The 17,972-nt window shown below is 42.3% G+C and overlaps 1 protein-coding gene across 2 annotated transcripts in view; it reads right to left on the bottom strand.

The window, feature by feature from the left end:
• The window catches only part of ADGRF2 (adhesion G protein-coupled receptor F2), a 41,951-nt gene that overhangs the window by 16,784 nt on the left and 7,195 nt on the right, over positions 1–17,972 (bottom strand). The window contains exons 2-5 of one of the 2 annotated variants that reach the window (XM_042938998.1): positions 9,708–9,808; positions 4,768–4,807; positions 3,912–4,063; positions 1,219–1,452 (exon numbers count right to left, since the gene is read on the bottom strand). In XM_042938998.1, the coding sequence (XP_042794932.1) occupies positions 1,219–1,452; positions 3,912–4,063; positions 4,768–4,807; positions 9,708–9,779 (498 nt within the window). In that variant the 5' untranslated portion in view covers positions 9,780–9,808. Of the gene's footprint in view, positions 1–1,218; positions 1,453–3,911; positions 4,064–4,767; positions 4,808–9,178; positions 9,334–9,707; positions 9,809–17,972 lie in introns of those variants that run through there. The other variant, XM_042939000.1, reaches the window with a different exon arrangement.

Raw genomic sequence — 17,972 nt, 5'->3', positions numbered from 1 at the left:
CTGTGAGGCAGCCAGGTGGACAGCTCGTGGACATCATCGGTCCCACTTCACATCTTGGTGAAGCCAGCAACTCGCTTACCCTGCTCAGCGTACCCATCATGCAATTAACATCTATTAAATCCCAACTGTGTGCAAGACCCTGTGCAGAAACATAGCGAATTGACAAGTAACCCCAGAGGCTGAACCTGCTTTTTGTCCTCTGCCTCAAAGATCAAAAATAAGGGGTGTCTGGGTGGCACAGTCAGTTAAGCAGCCGACTCTGGAGTTTGGCTCAGGTCATGATCTCACAGTTTGTGAGATTGAGCCCCACGTCAAGCTCTATGCTGACAGCGCAGACCCGCTTGGGATTCTCTCTCTTCCTCTCTCTGCCCTTTCCCCACTCGCATGCACTCTCTCTCTCAATAGATGATAGACAGATAGATAGATAGATAGATAAAACTTTTAAAAAACACATTATTGAAAAGAAATGAAAGGAAAAGAAAGGAAAGGAAAGGAAAGGAAAGGAAAGGAAAGGAAAGGAGGAAGGAAAGGAAAGGAAAGGAAAGGAAAGGAAAGGAAAGGAAAGGAGGAAGGAAAGGAAAGGAAAGGAAAGGAAAGGAAAGGAAAGGAAAGGAGAAAGGAAAGGAAAGGAAAGGAAAGGAAAGGAAGGGAAGGGAAGGGAAGGGAAGGGAAGGGAAGGGAAGGGAAGGGAAGGGAAGAGAAGAGAAGAGAAGAGAAGAGAAGAAAAGAAAAGAAAAGAAAAGAAAAGAAAAGAAAAGAAAAGAAAAGAAAAGAAAAGAAGTCCAATTCCATTTCACACTTCTGCAGCACATATGTATGGCTGTTTTCTTTGCATTCAGTCATTTTCTATTTTAGCAATCTATTATTCTGACTCAAAAATAAAAGTAAGAAAAGTCTCTGCAAGAACCAGAATGGTTCTTAGAGGTTTCCAGTGGCTAAAATACACATTGGGAAAGCTTATTCCGGTATCTGATCCAGTACCCAATAAGTGCTGTCTCTAAATGCTTACTGATGGAGCATGTTCACTTTTCTATGTCTTTTGTTCCTTGTTCAGTGAACATTTATTGAGCATTTATTGAACACTTATTGTTATGCTACGCATTACAGACACTGATGTGAAAGAGGTGGTCCTCGGACCCCAAAAAGCCCACTGAATATTCCAATCAACCTGCATTCCTTTCCACTGAGGTATCATCCTGCCAAATCAAGGCTACTCACCTTCATCTTCGCCACGTCAACATCTGTCAATAACACCGTGGATATGTTGTGTAAGAGCTGCACAATGACAGCGATGTTTCCCGGGATCCGGGGAGACTGCCGAATGTTCCTGATTACACAGGACAAATCCTTCGGACACGTTTGCATCAGCCTGTCTGTGATGGTCTCAGGCTTTCTGGCATACTCATCTACTTTTGTATTTCCTCCTAGTGGTTGGATCGAATATAAATTTGTCTACGAAATGGCAAAAAGAAAGTTTTGATTATGTTACTTTTGTTTTGAAAATAAAAGCACCTTTACTAAAACCGAGGACAGCCTTATCACACAATTGTGTACTGCAGCGTGTTTTTCAATTTCACATCTTCAAAGTCACATCTGCTGTGAAATAACTTGCCCAATACCAAGGCACACGGACAGAAAATGAAAGTCCCAGCTTGCCAGCTGCCTGTTCCTTAATCCCCTGCCTCCAGAGAGTAAATGTTATCTTTAGCATACCACTTCAGACCCCTTCTGTGTCTCTATAGCGTATATATGTCCTGTGCGCGTAGATATATTTCTAGTGTCATTTAAGCTTATTTTTACTATTCCTGAGGGGCAGAGCATGAGGCACGAGCGTATTTTAAAAATGGAAATTCTGAACTAGATTTAGATGAATCAACTGACACCAAGACAAAAGAATGACTGAAAATAATGATCAACAGTATCACCTACAGATTCAGGCTCTGGGGCCCACACCTCTCTGCAGGAGTAGCAAACATGGCCCCCGACTGGCTGCCTGTTTCTTGTAAATAAAGTTTTATTGGGACCCAATCTGCTCATTTGTTTAAGTATTGTCTATGGCGGCTTTCATGCCACAACGGCAGGGTCAAATACTCGCAATAGAGACCCCATGACCCACAAGGACTAAAATATTAACTGTCTGGTCCTTAACAGAAAAAAAACAAAAAACTGCCAGCCCTTACTTCAAAGGACCCCTTTCCGGCCTCCTCTAGCCTGGCCCTTCACAAGACAAAAAGTCTGCGTGGGCCTAGAGGACACACCTACTCAGAACTCATGTCCCTGCATCTAGACACTCAAAGTCCCTGCTTAGCAACCCCAAGTCCACTTCCAGGGCCTGCATGGCCCTCCATCCAACAGCATAGACATCCCCTGGGAACTTCTTAGAAATGCTACCAAGGATGGACCAAGCCACCGGGGTGCTAGCCACTAGGCCCGACAGGTGGCACAGGGACCTCTGTTTCCAGGGTTATGAACAGGTGGCCTTGGCTTTCCACCACCCTACAGGTGCAGGATGGAATCTGGGATGAAAGGTCAGCAGAATATATTCTACTTAGTGGTCTGTAAGCTTGATTGAAAGCATTTAGATATTAAAGTGTATGGTACGTGGCTTTCTGTGAGTATCTTTGCAAAGGTCCCTCAAATTAGGGGTGGGCCGGTGACAGACATCCTGGAGAGGGCAGCCTTTGAAGTCTGCTCAGGGACTTCAGGTGAAGAATCCACTGGCACTCCCCGTGGCCACATGCAAAACCACTGAAGGGGGATGTTCCTAGATGCTAAAGCATTGGCTCCTCTGAAGGAATCAGGAGCTGAACTTCAGAAAAGGTAAAGCCCTTATGAGAAAAAGAGTACAAAAGGGACACCTGGGTGGCTCAGTCTATTAAGGGTCCGACTTCAGCTCAGGTCTGATCTCACCATTTGTGAGTTTGAGCCCCGGGTCGGGCTCTGTGCTGACAGCTCAGAGCCTGGAGCCTGCTTTGGATTCTGTGTCTCCCTCTGTCTCTCTCTCCCCCACTCATGCTGTCTCTCTCTCTCCCTCTCTCAAAAATAAATAAACATTAAAAAAAAAAAAATAAAAAACAAGAAATAAGAGGAGTAAATGAAACACAAAGAGAACAAAAAGTATTTGTCCTGATTTTATCAAACGCGATTTTTTTAAATGTGTAATTACTTAAGTATATATGGAAATGTGCTCATTTGTTTGATGACGAAGTCCTTCCCTTTAGGTCAGCTTGCTTCTCATGCTTTACTGACCACAGAAATCACCTGAGGTGATTGATACCATGAAAATTCAGATTCAACAGATCTGGGATGGGGTCTGAATTCTGCATATCTAAAAGTTCTCAGGGTTGCCTGTGCTTCTGGTCAGTGAAAGCTATGTTAAATATCACAGCTCCGTATTAAAAGCTAAAAGCTGGGGTGCCTGGTGGCTCAGTCGGTTAAGCATCCGACTTCGGCTCAGGTCATGATCTCACGGTTCGTGAATTCGAGCCCCACATCGGGCTCTGCACTGACAGTGCAGAGCCTGCTTGGGATTCTCTCTCCCTCTCTCTCTGCCCCCTTCCCACTTGCGCTTTTTCTATCTCAACATAAATAAATAAAAATATTTTAAAAAGCTATGAGCAAAGATGGAGAAGTAGGCCATGATCCCTCCAGAAAGCCCTTCTAGCTCTGACCTCAGGATCAGGTTTCTTTGTGTCATGAAGCGTGTGGGAGACCAGAGCACAAACTTTTAGATGCCCACAGTTAGGACCTCCCTCCTTGTGCAGGGAGAGAAGATGAGCGTGTGTTTATGTATTCACGTACAAACACACTCGCCTACCAGCCCTGCCTTGTGCTCTCCCTCTCTCTTATTGACCATGCAATGCGTTGCTAACATGGGGACTCCACTCTGTGTGCGAGAGAAAGGATAGTACCTCAAAGATGTTGAAGGCATTAAGAGTCTGACAGGTTTCAGTGATCTTGTGCCATTTCTTCTGCCTGCATAAGAACCCCATATTTCCCTGTGAGTCTGGAGGGCAAGGTTGACTGCAGTGGGAATTGTCCACACAGACGCCATCGCATACACCTGGGGAAATAAAAGGTATCAGCATCAGATGGAGAGGCTGGGGCTCTGGGCTGCACGGGCCAATCACCAAGACGTCAGCACAGCGAGGGCACATAAACCCTGCGGACATCGGGTGTGTTTTCTTTGCAAAGTGGGGGGAGATTGAAATAGATCAGTGATTGTCATACTATTTTGGTGGCAAACACCTATTGCTTCCAACAAAACATTATCCAGAACTCACACATGTAAGGCAGATAAAAGTGGAACTATCCCAGTTGAAGTGAGAAGCAAGAGCCCGTGTTCAGTTCACTAGGTCTGTCACACTCCACAGGAACCCGCTGGACACGTCCTGTAACCCCTCTAGCTTCCTAGAAAACAGTATGGAAGCCACTGCGCTCGATGTTCTTGGAGAAAGCTCCCAGCTCCGGAATGAGTATGTCATCAACGAGTTCTCACAGACCTGTTCCTAGCCACTGCTCCCATCTGAGTTGGCTCAATTGAAAGAGTTTATGGCAAAGAACTCTCAGGCCAGGATGGAGCAGAAGGTGCTGAGAGGAGAGGGGAGCAGGGGTCAAAAGTACAATTTAATAGGAGAAAGATAAACAATCCACATGCCAGCCATCCAGGCGTCCCATCTGCCATGCCAATAAACAGAGGGCTGAGCCTGGCTATTACAATAATAAACATAAAAACTTCCATTTGATTACTAACCGCTGCCGACATACCTTGTGGCCTGGGAGACATCTCCTTGCTTTTGTTAGCAACCTAGAAAGGGAAAATCAAAATTCACATGAAAATTAATTATTGATATGCCAGCCCAATGATTCACTCTAGTCACAGACTAACAGCCACATCGGACTCAGTTCTGATGCCAAGATGCCTCCAAAAGCTGAGACCATGAAGTAAGTCCCCATGGCCCCATTCCTCATCAGCCTGGATGGCTTTCTCTCCCACTGCTACTCAGCAGGAGCAGTCCGGCAAGAAGGATCAACATTCTATCCAAGAAATGCACCAGGAGCAGAGGTGAGCTTACATGGAGATTAATGAAGGTTAGGCTGTAGAATTCCTTTTGTGTATGGGCCCCTTCCAAGCACTGAGAGAGGGTTAGCAATGTGTTCACTGATCGTGTATTTCATTAAAATTTCAAAAGCAAAATAGCTTAACCACCATCTGTTCAGACTATTATTTTTTGCCACTTCACCTTTCCTTACTTCACACTCTCCCTCATTCTGGATAGCACTAGAGAATCTAGAGAAGTAGAAGTTGAGTTGGGGATACATCTAGTTTGAATTTAATAGCATATATTTATGTAATTTGCAGTCATCAGCACATTACAAGGAGGACATCAACATATAAATGGTATTTACTTTAAGAGTAGTTACAATTAGTCACAGAACAAGAAAATTCTAAGTGTTCTGGACACTTTGCAGGTCATATATGAAAGAAACTCGTTAGATGTTTTCCCAAAGCTGACAAAAGTCTTACATATTTACATGGCGTTACTAATAATGAAACGAGAAGCTGAAAGATATTCTTCTAAACCAACAATAATAAAAAACAAATTGAATCAGCAATGCTAGAGTGAAAACTGAATAATTTTTCTATTTTCTATCCAGAAAAAAATATTACAAAATTATTGGCATGCAAGTATGCAGCTAAAAATGTAGAGACAAAAATGTGGGCAGTTCATTAATTAAAATATTGCTATTTTACTGGATTTATTACTGAATAATGCTGAGTAATTACCAAATCTAATTCTCTTCGGCATTTCTAAATTTGAAATTTGTTGCAATTACTTTCCTAAGTAGATTCTCACTTTACCCTCAATCTTGTATTTGTAATTTTGTATTCTTTTTCTTTAAAAAAAATGTTTTTAATTTTATTTTGAGAGAGAGGGCAGGAGGGGCAGAGACAGACAGACAGAGAGAAAAATCCCAAGCCGACTCCGCACTGTCAGCACACAGCCAGACTTAGGGCTCAATCTCACAAACTGTGAGATCATGATGGGAGACGAAATCAAGAGTCAGACACTTAAGCAACTGAGCCATCCAGGAACCCCTGTATTCTTCTCCTTTTACAGAACTCTCTTCACATCTGGCTTCCCCCTATCCTGAGCATTTCCCACCCCTCCTGATTAAAAACCCTTCTCTAGCCCACCCATTCATCAGACTAGACCCCTCACTGAGCAGCAGTATCATATTGTGGTCGAAGGGTATAGTCTTGGAGCAGACCGCCTGGGTCCAAATCCCAACACCACTACTTGAAACCTTGAAAAAGTTCATCTCTCTGGGCCTCAGGGTCCTCATCGATAAAGCAGGGTGAGAATGATACTATTAGAATTGTGTGATACCTCAGAGGACTTTAATGAAGAATAAATGAGATCAGCTATGGAAAACACTTAGAATGGGGCCTGGAATATCTTAAGTGGTACTTAAGATTTAGCTCCTGTTACTATTCTCTGAATATGAACTTACTATCTATTACATACAGAGCTCAAGTTCGTCCCTTCCAACAAGTCTTTCCAGTTTCAAATGGTACATCGTTCCCTCTCTGTCTCCTGTAGGATTTGTTGTCTACACCACTATACCTCTCATTCAATGCTTCACATATACTCACCTTCCTGCCTTTGACTCTCTAATCATTTTTATATATGCATATTATCTCATTTAAATTGTATGTTCCTTAAGAACAAAATCCACGGATGGATTTTGTATTGTGTTTTTTATACCCCCCTAAGATGCTAGTTCTGTGTCTTGTACATATATGTGTATATACATATTAGCTTGTATGTATATACTGACATACATGTGCGTGTGTGTGTGTACACGGGGAGAGAGAGAGAGACAGACTGAAACTTCCTGTGTTTGTACCAGAAGTTTGCTCTCTAGTGGCTGGGAAGAGACATGGTCCAATTCTCCAACTTGCATTCCAAGATCTAAACCACTAGGGAAGGAATTAGAAATTCAGTGACTCAACGGTGTGACTAACATGTAGAGGTCATGTCCCTCTCTCCTTCACTATATTGTTTCTCTCTGTGTTATCAAGAAGCAAGCCTGACACTTCCATTTTCTCTACCAAATAAGAATTTAAGAGAATCTGAATTGAGCATTTAGGGTCTGTCTAAAGTGAAGGGTATCACTGCGGACTTGTGAGTTACGATATCCTTCAAAGCACTGAGGCAAGCTGACTTCCCATTTTACGGTCTACAGATTCAAGCCTTATTTCATACCTGGGAGACTCAAAGGCTTTTGACCCCAACAAAAATAATAAAATGGCGTATTTTTTTTTTAGTTTTGAAAGACCTTCTTATTTTATAAATAAAGAAAGCGCATCTTTGATAGATGAGGTGATTTACACAAAACCATGCAGGGGGCTCCTCTTAGAGTTGGAACCAGAACCCAGCTCTTCTCAATCCTACAACACTGTTCTTTCCACCAAGCCATCCCATATGCATGTGGAGAGAGCAGAGGAGGATGTAGGGTGTAGGGAGGTGATGCTCTAAACTCATCCTGAGAGGGTCATGGTCTCTAATACACCACAATAAAGCACTTAAAAGTGAAATTCCGGGGGCGCTTGGCTGGCTTGGTCAGTGGAGTGTGCAACTGTTGATTCTGAGGTTGTAAGCCCGAGCCCCACGTTGGGTGTATAAATTACTTAATAGAGCCTTTAAAAAAAAAAAAAAAAAAAAAAAAAAGTGGACGACTCCAGATAATACTTGGCCCATTATACAGATTCCAGTGAAGTCACATTATATTGATCACATATGTGGGCAGAAGACCGTGGCATGCTATTTACAAAGAATTCTAGAAATTCTACCTTCTTAAGTGAAAGATCTGATTTACTTCTTCCCAGTGAATTTGCCAAAGCACATCCATATATGACTCCTGGTCATTTCATTTCTAGGGTGGCATCCTATATGAGCCACTTGAGCTTCAGATGTCCTCAATCTTCAGGAGCGCCTGGGTGGCTCAGGCGGTTGAGCGTCCAGCTCCTGATTTCAGCTCAGGTCATGAACCCAGAGTCATGGGATTGAGCCCCGTGTTGGGCTTCCCTCTCTCTCTCTCTCTCTCTCTCTCTCTCTCTCTCTTTCAGCTCAGGTCATGAACCCAGAGTCATGGGATTGAGCCCCGTGTTGGGCTTCTCTCTCTCTCTCTCTCTCTCTCTCTCTCTCTCTCTCTCTCCCTCTCTCTCTCTTTCAATACCTCTGCCCTTCTTCTCCACTAGTGCTCTATCTACAAAAAGAAAAAAAAAAGGTCTACAATCTTCACCATAACAGTAGGAAAAAGACCCTTTGAAAACCTGTAATCTGCTCAACTGAAAAGCTGCCTGAGTGCGTAGACAGGTCAGGAGAGGGGTAGCACTCAGAAACTCAGCATCCAGCAACTTCTAAATTGAGAAGAAAAGGATGGAATGCTCATAACTTGATCCCCAATAACCAAGAAAACAAAGTCAATCTCCCAGGCTCTGCCTATTCTTTAAGTTCTGCCTTGTGGGAAAATATGGATGAGGAAATGAAGAAGGGGAAGAGAACCAAACTGTGGGGTCGGGATGTCTTCTGAAAGAGGTCTTTCAGAAAGAGTCTTTAGCCTCTCCCAGAAGCCAGATACCAGTTCAGTGCTGGGGAAAAGGGAAGTCATGGAGAAAATTCCCATCCAGTGGCACACCACTCAGAAGATAAAGTAAATATCATTTGGAAATTCCCAGAAAGAATTTCCAAAGTCATTCTTTCCTAAGGAGGCTTTCGCTAAGAAGGCACTTATTAAAATGGAAAGAACAAGAAACAGAATCTGAAGAAACCGGGGCACTGGCCTTGGTCCTGTGGCTGGGTAGATATGGAACCTCAAGAAAATCACATTCCACACCATGGGCCTCAGTTTCCCTATCTGAATGTAGGAGATGGAACTCCTGTCCAGAACTTGTAGTCCAATAATAATACACTGTTCCTAAGAAGGTCAAAGTAGTCTTAGTCCTTCTCTCCCTCTCTCAATCGCTCAATGATTCTCCACACCTAATTTGAAGTAAGTAACTGTTAAGGACATTAAAATGACTTATGGTATGAGTGAAAATATTCTAGAGAGAGTCATAAGGCTCACTGCCCCACAAAACTTACAAATAGTACATTGCTACAAACCTTACCCCAGTTAAACCTTGATTAACCATTGGCTGTCAGAGTTCCTCATTTCTCCTTCTGGCCCATCCACTGTGTTCACTATCACGATTCTCATTCTGGGTGGGACAATGCCTCATTGAGCCAGACCATTCCTAGGGCCTGCCCACTAAATGCCATTAAGTATCTCCCAGTCATTGTGACATCCCTCACTGCCCCCACACTTTCAAGTGCCTCTACGGAAGTAGCACTGTCCAGCAGTGAGCAATGAAAAGTCATCACCGTCAAAGGATATGAAAAAAAAAAAGAGTTTATCACCCTTAAATCATTTGAGCCTCATTGCATCTCGGAAACTTGTAGAAAAAAATCAAAAGAAAAATAGTCTGAGGCTATTAGCTAAAACAGGTTTTGGTTACCCACAGCTGTAATTTCTTCGGGCTGGACCACTATCTTCTCCCTACACTTGAGCACAGGTAACTACGAGCTGCCTGACAGATGGGTTTTCGTTTCCATTTGCTCTCTCCCTACCGGTTCCTTCTCCCACCTCCCTTTGCTTACCTGGCATAATGTCCTGCAGGATTCTGTGGGCAAAAGAAACACTAAGCAGTAGAGCAAAAGCATGTGAGTCATCGTCTTCCACACCGCTGCCTTTCTTGCTTCTATAAAAATAAATGAAAAAGCAAAGTGTCTCCAATCTGAAGCTTTCAAAGTCTCTCACTGCAGTCAGCCCGTAAGTCTGGGTTCTGTCCTGAGTGCTGTCAACTCAGACTTCTCTGCCCCAGAGGTGGCGTCCCTGTGGCCTCCCATGGACCTCACCAGGAGGCTGCAGGTGTGAGCGGTTGGTGCCAGGAAGCACAGGCAACCTGACACCTGAGGTAGGAATCCTTCCAAAGGAAGCTGCCTGCTGGGGTGTAATGAATAATAGCCCGCGTTCAGGGATCCAGAAGGATGGTTCACTCCCTGGGTTAGGCAGGCCTGAGAAACGTGTGGGTGGCTGTGGTGGAAGCTGAGTTGGGGTGCCTATGTGCAAACTCAGCCCAGAGACATCTTTCGAAGGAGAGTAAGCACCAGGCTTGGCCTATTATCTCATTCCCACCCAACTGGATTTTCGTAGGTAGGTAGCAAACTTCCCAAACTGATCTTAGACAAGTCCTGCTACTGTTATTTCTGCCAAAATTGATCTCAAAACTAAAATGATTCGTTGGCACCTAGAATAGCGCTGGAAACCTGGTGGTGCCCACAATATACTCATTGAGAAAGAGGAAAGAAGAGAGGAAGGCAAGGTGGGCAAGAAACACTGATGATTTATATCAGATCTGTGCTCTATCAGATCTGATCCATATCAGATCTCTATTTTTTAATAGTAAATTTTAATAATTTTAATATTTTTCATTTTGGGTGAAATCCTCTTTGAAATGTATTTGATATTTCTTTGCTTTTAGACGGCAGGGTTCAGAAGACTTGGACGTCATCAAGAAAGGCCGGGAGCTTTTGCAATGGCTGATATTTGCTCTTTGACCGTTTTTAGCCAGAAAGGAATAGCTTTTATCCTATTTGTGCATAATTCTACAGCAAATAAGGCCATTATTTTAAAGACTAGGCAAAATGTCTTTTTAGCCATATTTCCTATGTTGAAATACTAACCTAACTGAAATTCCACTGAAATCCAAAGGTTATTTACAATATTCTACATTGCCTGCTGCAGCCTCTTTCAGTGGTTTTCTAATTGTGAGGCTAACGACCAACCTATTTCTACCTATGTGCAGTCTCTTTGTTTTACTAGAAATGGAATCCTGGCCTCTTGAAAAGAAAAAAAAAAGTCACCATTCTGCATTTAGCTGTATTCAGATATTGCATTTCCATATATATATATATTTTTGTTTGTATTGTAAAAAAATTCACATAATGGAGCGACTAGGTGGCTCAGTCAGCTAAGCGTCCAACTCTTGATTTCAGCTCAGGTCACGATCTCATGGTTCGTGAGGTTGAGCCCCACGTCGGGCTCTGAGCTGACATTGTGGATGCTGCTTGGGGTTCTCTGTTTCCCTCTCTCTCTACCCCTCCCCTGCTCACTCCCTATCTCTCTCTCTCTCTCTCTCAAAAATAAATAAATAGTTTTAAAAAATTCACATAATAAACAATGTTGTGATATAAAAAGAAAAAAAAAAGGCTTTCTGCTGAAGGTCCCTAGTTCTTTAAGCACAAGGATTATGTTGTTGCTCATCAGTTTTAAGTATATTTAGTTGCAACCCACATGGGCATACAATTTCAAATAGATTTCAGCCACGTTGGCATCCTTTTTTTCCAAGTCTTCCAAATGGATAACAATTCAGTACGAAAATCATCAGTCTTACCACAATGATCACCAATGCAGTTACTGCTTTGGGTAAAACCGTCAAAATTTAAAAAAAAATTAAAAGCCACTGATGAATTTGTTAACATAATTTTCATAAAATCAGAACATGAGTCCATGTTTTTCTGATTTACACAAATTTAATTTCATTTTTTTAATGTTCATTTTATTTTTGAGAGAGAGAGAGAGTGAGACAGAGCATGAACATGCGAGAGGCAGAGAGAGAGGGAAACACAGAAACGGAAGCAGGCTCCAGTCTCCAAGCTGTCAGCTCAGAGCCCAACGTGGGGCTCAAACTCACAAACCTTGAGATCATGTTGGACACTTAACTGACTGAGCCATCCAGTTGCCCCTATTTTACTTCATTTTAAATAGGCTCCGTGCCTAATGTGTGGCTTGAACTCACAACCCTGAGATCAAGAATCACATGCTTGGGGTACCTGGGTGGCTCAGATGGTTAAGCGTCCAACTTCAGCTCAGGTCATGATCTCACAGTTCGTGAGTTCGAGCCCCACATCAGGCTCTATGCTGACAGCTCAGAGCCTGGTGCCTAGAGCCTGCTTCAGATTCTGTGTCTCATTCTCTCTCTGCCCCTCCCCCACTTGTGCTCTGTCTCCCTCTGTCTTTCAAAAATAAATAAATGTAAAAAAAAAGAAAAGAAAAGAATCGCATGCTTTACTAACTGAGCCAGTCAGGTGCCCCTTCATTGGTTTTATATTAAAATTCTCATTATACAGAATGTTTTCTCTTTAACTAAAACTACTTTTTAAAAAGATTTAAAGAATGATAGAAGACAACAAACTTTCACTGTTCTGCCCAAACACTCAAATAGATTTTTCTTTAAGGGCTGGGAAGAAGTTGAATAACTAGATAAGTTCAACAAAACAATATGAAAACTACTTTTTGCTTAAAATGTTAAGGTGTTATATTGAAAAAAGATCCTTATTTTATGGTCCCATTGTTTTAAATTTTAAACATAGCTGTTTTAATTTTATCAATATGCATTCTGATTATTAATAAAATTATTTTTATGCATGGCAAAATGAGCACTTTGTGCTATATGTGGTAATGACCTTCACAGACCTTACAGTATGGACTTTTTTGATAGTTATTCTGCTATTAAAATTTTGGAGCCCAGAATTTTCTAACAACTTCTTTACTATCCAGGACTAGCTTGTCATGGAAGGACTGGAGACCACAACTCTGGAATGCTATCTTTGCCCAAGTTTCAACAACAGTGGAACTCTAAGTACATTCTGAACTTTTTCTTAATTCTTTTACTTAGAAGAAACAGTTTCTAAAGTTGGCTTTTTTTGGCATTTTGCTTAAACACGGCTCTTTAAGTAAAGTGGACTTCAATAAAATCAATTTTCTTCCAGACTTGTTGATATTAAGCCATAGTCATTAGCTCTTTTTCCAATCCTGTGAAAGCAAAAAGTTTGAAAGAAGACAAAAGTATAGGGGCAAAACAGCAGCAAGAATCCCATCTTTGGACCCCCACCGCCTCCCACCTTCTTCCAATTTCCTTCTGAAAAGCTTTTGGTTTCTAATGGTTCAGACCTCCTTCCACCAGCTCAGCCTCACACCTTTCTGAAATGCAAGGGGTGGGGGTGGGGGGTGGGGCGGGGAATGTAACTCTTCCCTCTAAAACAAATGTTTGTAAATGTTAGTTTCGTGTAGCCCAAGCCAAACAATTTGCTGCAGACATTGACTTCAGAGGAGGCTTATCTCTCAAGAACATACAACCTGAAAGAACAGTCATCTCATGAGATTCACACCAAAAAAAAAAAAAAAAAAAAGCAATTACATCAGCACTGACATTTCACAAGGTAAAACGTGCCAAATACAAAATGTTACTTTTTTTTTTTATTGTTTAGTTAAGAAACCACTTCCCTTCTCCTTTATAAAGAAGGAGGAGGAGGAGGAGGAGGAGGAGGGGAACAGTAAAGGTACTGGTAACTTGGCTAGATCTGCAAAGAGATAGTATTTCCAAAACATCCAAACTAGAAGACGTTTTCCCATTCTCTGCTGTCTGCTTTCGAAATCTGAAAAAGGTGCCTAAGGTGTTTAATGTATGTTTATTCAACAGACAGAAAATGGGCTCCTCATTTGCAAGCAATGTCCTAACAGCTCGAAATTAAACAACCACAAAGATAACTTCTTTCCCTGTCTCCTCACTACCTTGGGGAAGCCACAGGCTAATGAGGCTTCTGAAACATCTCCAAGGGTTTGGGAACTTGGATGGGCTTTGTTCCCAGAAGTCCTGCAGACTCTAGGAGTCAAAGCTAGTCAAACAGGCATGACAGCAAGGATTCCAAAGTTCCAAATTTCACAAAAAGATTCTCATCTTTGCTAACAATTTAATTTCGAAATATCTCTTCCTATCTCTATGTCAAATTCCTCCAGCCCAAAGCCATACGTTGACTGGCAACAGGCACAGGTCACTAATGAAAGACAAAGCAGGCAGGAAGAGCAGGTGAGCTGCACGCTGGGACATGTTCTCTGTGTGGCTCCATCAGAAACAAACATTTGCTTAATTTAAACGCACACACATCAGCGAGGGAGACCAGAGCTATTTTATAATAGCTTGACTAGGGAATAACAAATCTTGATTAGGAAAAAACAAAGGTATACTGGAATACGAATCATGGCAATCACGAACAAAAGGAAACAGAAGTCCAGACAGGACTTTATCAGCCACTCAGGAGTATTTCAATCACCAGCTGTCAGCCGACAGTCTGCAGCTATTACTTGCATAATTAGGTTTTGCAGTGAGTTGCTGAGGCTTCCAGTGAGATCTGCAAAATGCTGTCAAAGCTCCCAAACAGCCTGGGAATACACTTCGGATGATCTCAGGGGTGGATGATCCCACTGCGTCTGTCTGTCATTTAGCCATCCCACTGTCTTACCTCCTAGTCACTCGCCAATCCCACCCGTCCTGCCTGAATCAGACATCACGGAAGGGAAGAGGAGAATAAAACAAATAGTCACTGTCTGTTTACTCTGTGTCTGGCACTATGTCTGCATTGACTCTTTTATTATTACTATTATTATTTTATTTATTTTTGAGAGAGAGCGCGCACGCACAGCAGAGAGAAAGGGAGACAGAGAATCTCAAACAGGCTCCAAGCTGTCAGCACAGAGCCCTAAACGGGGTTCAAACCCAGCGACTGGGAGATCATGACCTGAGCCGAAATCAAGAGCCTAACACCCAACCGACTGAGCTACCAAGGTGCCACTGCATTAACTCTTTTAATGTCATCAAGTAGTTCTGTGACATTGAAGTGACTTCATGTTTTTACAAAAGTAAGGGGCTAAAAGTTGACCCTGCCTAACCTCACAGGTACTAAGTGGCACACTTGGGATTTGGACCCAGGTCTGTGATTTTTTTTTTTTTTTTTTTTTTTTTTTTTTTTTTGGTATGTCATATGGCTTTTCTAATAGAAGAAAGAGTTGATCTTTGTATGGGGTTAATTCTCTCAGAACATTTTCACAGGTAACTTTCATCTTGCCATCATAAAATGTTATGAGCTAGGCAAAGAAGTTATCATTTTCCTTTTTATCAAAGAAGAAATTGTCCAGATACCAAGTAGCTTCCCCACAGTGGCACCCCAAGTTATTGGAAGACCCTGACTCTTTTCACCCCGATCCAGGCTCTTTTAACTACATCATTCTGTCCTTTCCTCCTTCTTGTCATAAAGATATAAAAAGGCTGGCCATCATCTCTAGCAAAAATAATAATAATAAATTGATTGATTGATTAGATAGAAAGATAGATAAATGAGAGAGATCTAGGTTTAAATGACCTTAAATAAACTTAAAAATTAAATAGAATTGCCTTCAGAATTCCTTCTGTCCTTTTCCTGAGTCATGTCCCATGCTGTGCCCAAATGCTCAGGCTCTTGCTTTCAGCTGCAGTCTAGAAGCTCCCTCCTTGGACAAAACTCCTCACTCTGAAGCAACCTTTCTCACATCAAGGCCCTCTTTCCTAGGTCTTAAGAAATTCATTTCACTGACAAAAAGGAACAGTTAACCAATCAGATAAGCTGACTCCCAGTGAAGTGAAAATGACTACCAGTGGTGATGTGATTTAGTCATCCCAGGTAAGTATACATTTTAACAGGGTTTTTCTAGAGGTAACCTCTCCCACAGGAGGAAATAAAGGCAGGGACCCAGGTCAGTAGGCCAGATTCTTGGGAGTAAGGATGGCTCTCCATGCCCCAAACCACACCCACAGAGCTACATACTCACATGTTTAGATGAGCCCTCAGGTTTCTCCTGAAACCCAATTTTTTTTAAAACTTTAAATCATTTTCATTGGTTTCCCCAAACCTTGGCCAGCTTCTCTAAATCTTTTTTGAACTGGCTGCTTTCCTCCTTAGGCATGTAGGTTTCAAGCAGTGCTAAGTAATGGATGATTACTCATACCTGAAAGATAAATAGTAAACAGGGATGAAGGTGTGCAGAGGGCACCGATGTCAGGCGCTTGGTATAGGTGTGCCCTGAGAATCAACTCCCTCATGAGTCACCACAAAACCAAGGAGAGGATTTATCTAATAGTCAGAGGCTGCCAGGATGAGTTAAAGAGATCATGCAAGTATACAAAATGTGGAAAGGAATGCTGAAAAACCTGGGAAACCCAAATCATTGTAGGACTACAACACTTCTGGGACCCTAGCATACAGAAAGAGCTGGTACGGCAAAAAGCACGGTATGCAAATTTGCTGATGGCACTTGTACAGACAGTAGCAGAAAAAAGAATATGGGAACAGTATCAATGTCAAACAACAATGAAGGGGATAGGAAATTATGATAAATCCGTATAAAGGCAAGTATAATATTTTGTCAAACACTGGAAGGACACCAAAGTATTAGCAACTACCAAAAAAAAAAAAATGATCGAATAATTTTCCACATACTCCATTCTTTATTTTCCACAAATAATTAGATTTATAATTGGGGGAAAATAAATTCTTTAGCATTGTGGCAGAAAGAGCATGAAGTAGGTTGAAAGTCAGAAGATCTGTGTTCTTCCTCCAATTCTGTCATGATTCATGTTCTGAAATTTGGCAAGATCTTGAACTTCTCTGAGCCTCATTTCTTCATTCATTCAGAAAACATTTATCTTGGGTCTGTTTCATGCAAATAAACTTGAGGATCCAGAGACAGTTATGAAGGAAGACAAACAAGACAAGGTTTTTGGGAATCGGAAGTCTAACTAAGGAAGATGGAAAATATAAAGGGTATACATTAATGCTATAAGTATTCCCTCTGAGGTCTACAAAATATACTTTACAAACCTATGGCAAAAAGTCATAAGCTCTCCCTCCAGGGACTTTGGGGAGCATCACAAACAAGGTGGCATTTGGTGTGGATCTTGCCAGGAGGTGAGGAAGAACAGTATTCCAGACAGAGAAATAGTAGGTCCAAAGCAGGAAGCATGAAACAGCCAGGCATGTTCGGAGATGACTGAGAAGGTCACGAAGTTGAAACAACAGGTGTGTGATGGAAAAGCAATATATGTAGCTCATCAGCTCTGATGCTCTGATGCCAAAATGAGGTGGGTTATGTGCCACAGGAAAGCAATGGGATTCTTCCATGGATGATGAGGAACCATCAAATCCTTTAGTGACAGCATCAGAAGTCATTTAAGAAAATTATTCTGGGGCGCCTGGGTGGCTCAGTCGGTTAAGCGTCCGACTTCGGCTCAGGTCATGATCTCACAGTCCATGAGTTCGAGCCCCGCGTCAGGCTCTGTGCTGACAGCTCAGAGCCTGGAGCCTGTTTCAGATTCTGTGTCTCCCTCTCTCTCTGCCCCTCCCCTGTTCACGCTCTGTCTCTCTCTGTCTCAAAAATAAATTAAAAAACGTTAAAAAAAAAAGAAAAAGAAAATTATTCTGCCAACAGTGTAGAGGGTAGGAAAGAAGGCAGAGATGAGGGCCAGGAAGCCAGTGGGGAGGCCATTCCTTAATCCAGGAGACCAATCATAAAGCCAGGACCATGGCAACGGCATTCGGATGGATTCAAAAAGAACCCAATGACCAAAAGAGCAAGAAGAAGGGATGAAGAAGTGACTACTATTAAAACTTAGGTTTAGAAGAGTAAGCAAAAGTTTAAGAAAGACAGCATTCGTGAAAAAGGTAGTAGAGAAAAACGTGAGGTGGTTGTTTCTAGACTAAGCATCCAGGTGGGTTGAGGTGACCTTAATCAAGAGAGGAAGTACAGAAGGAGAAACAAGTCTGGAAGACAAGAGAAACAAAAGAGATAGCTGAGCTAATATTCAGGTAGTACAGGGGCACCTGGGTGGCTCAGTCGGTTAAGCGGCTGACTTCGGCTCAGGTCATGATCTCGCGGTCCGTGAGTTCGAGCCCTGCGTCGGGCTCTGTGCTGACAGCTCAGAGCCTGGAGCCTGTCTCGGATTCTGTGTCTCCTTCTCTCTGACCCTCCCCCGTTCATGCTCTGTCTCTCTC

This window comes from Panthera leo, chromosome B2 (assembly GCF_018350215.1).
Source record: "Panthera leo isolate Ple1 chromosome B2, P.leo_Ple1_pat1.1, whole genome shotgun sequence".
In the NCBI taxonomy this organism is placed as follows: Eukaryota; Metazoa; Chordata; class Mammalia; order Carnivora; family Felidae; genus Panthera; species Panthera leo.
This window is presented reverse-complemented; position numbering and strand designations above follow the sequence as displayed.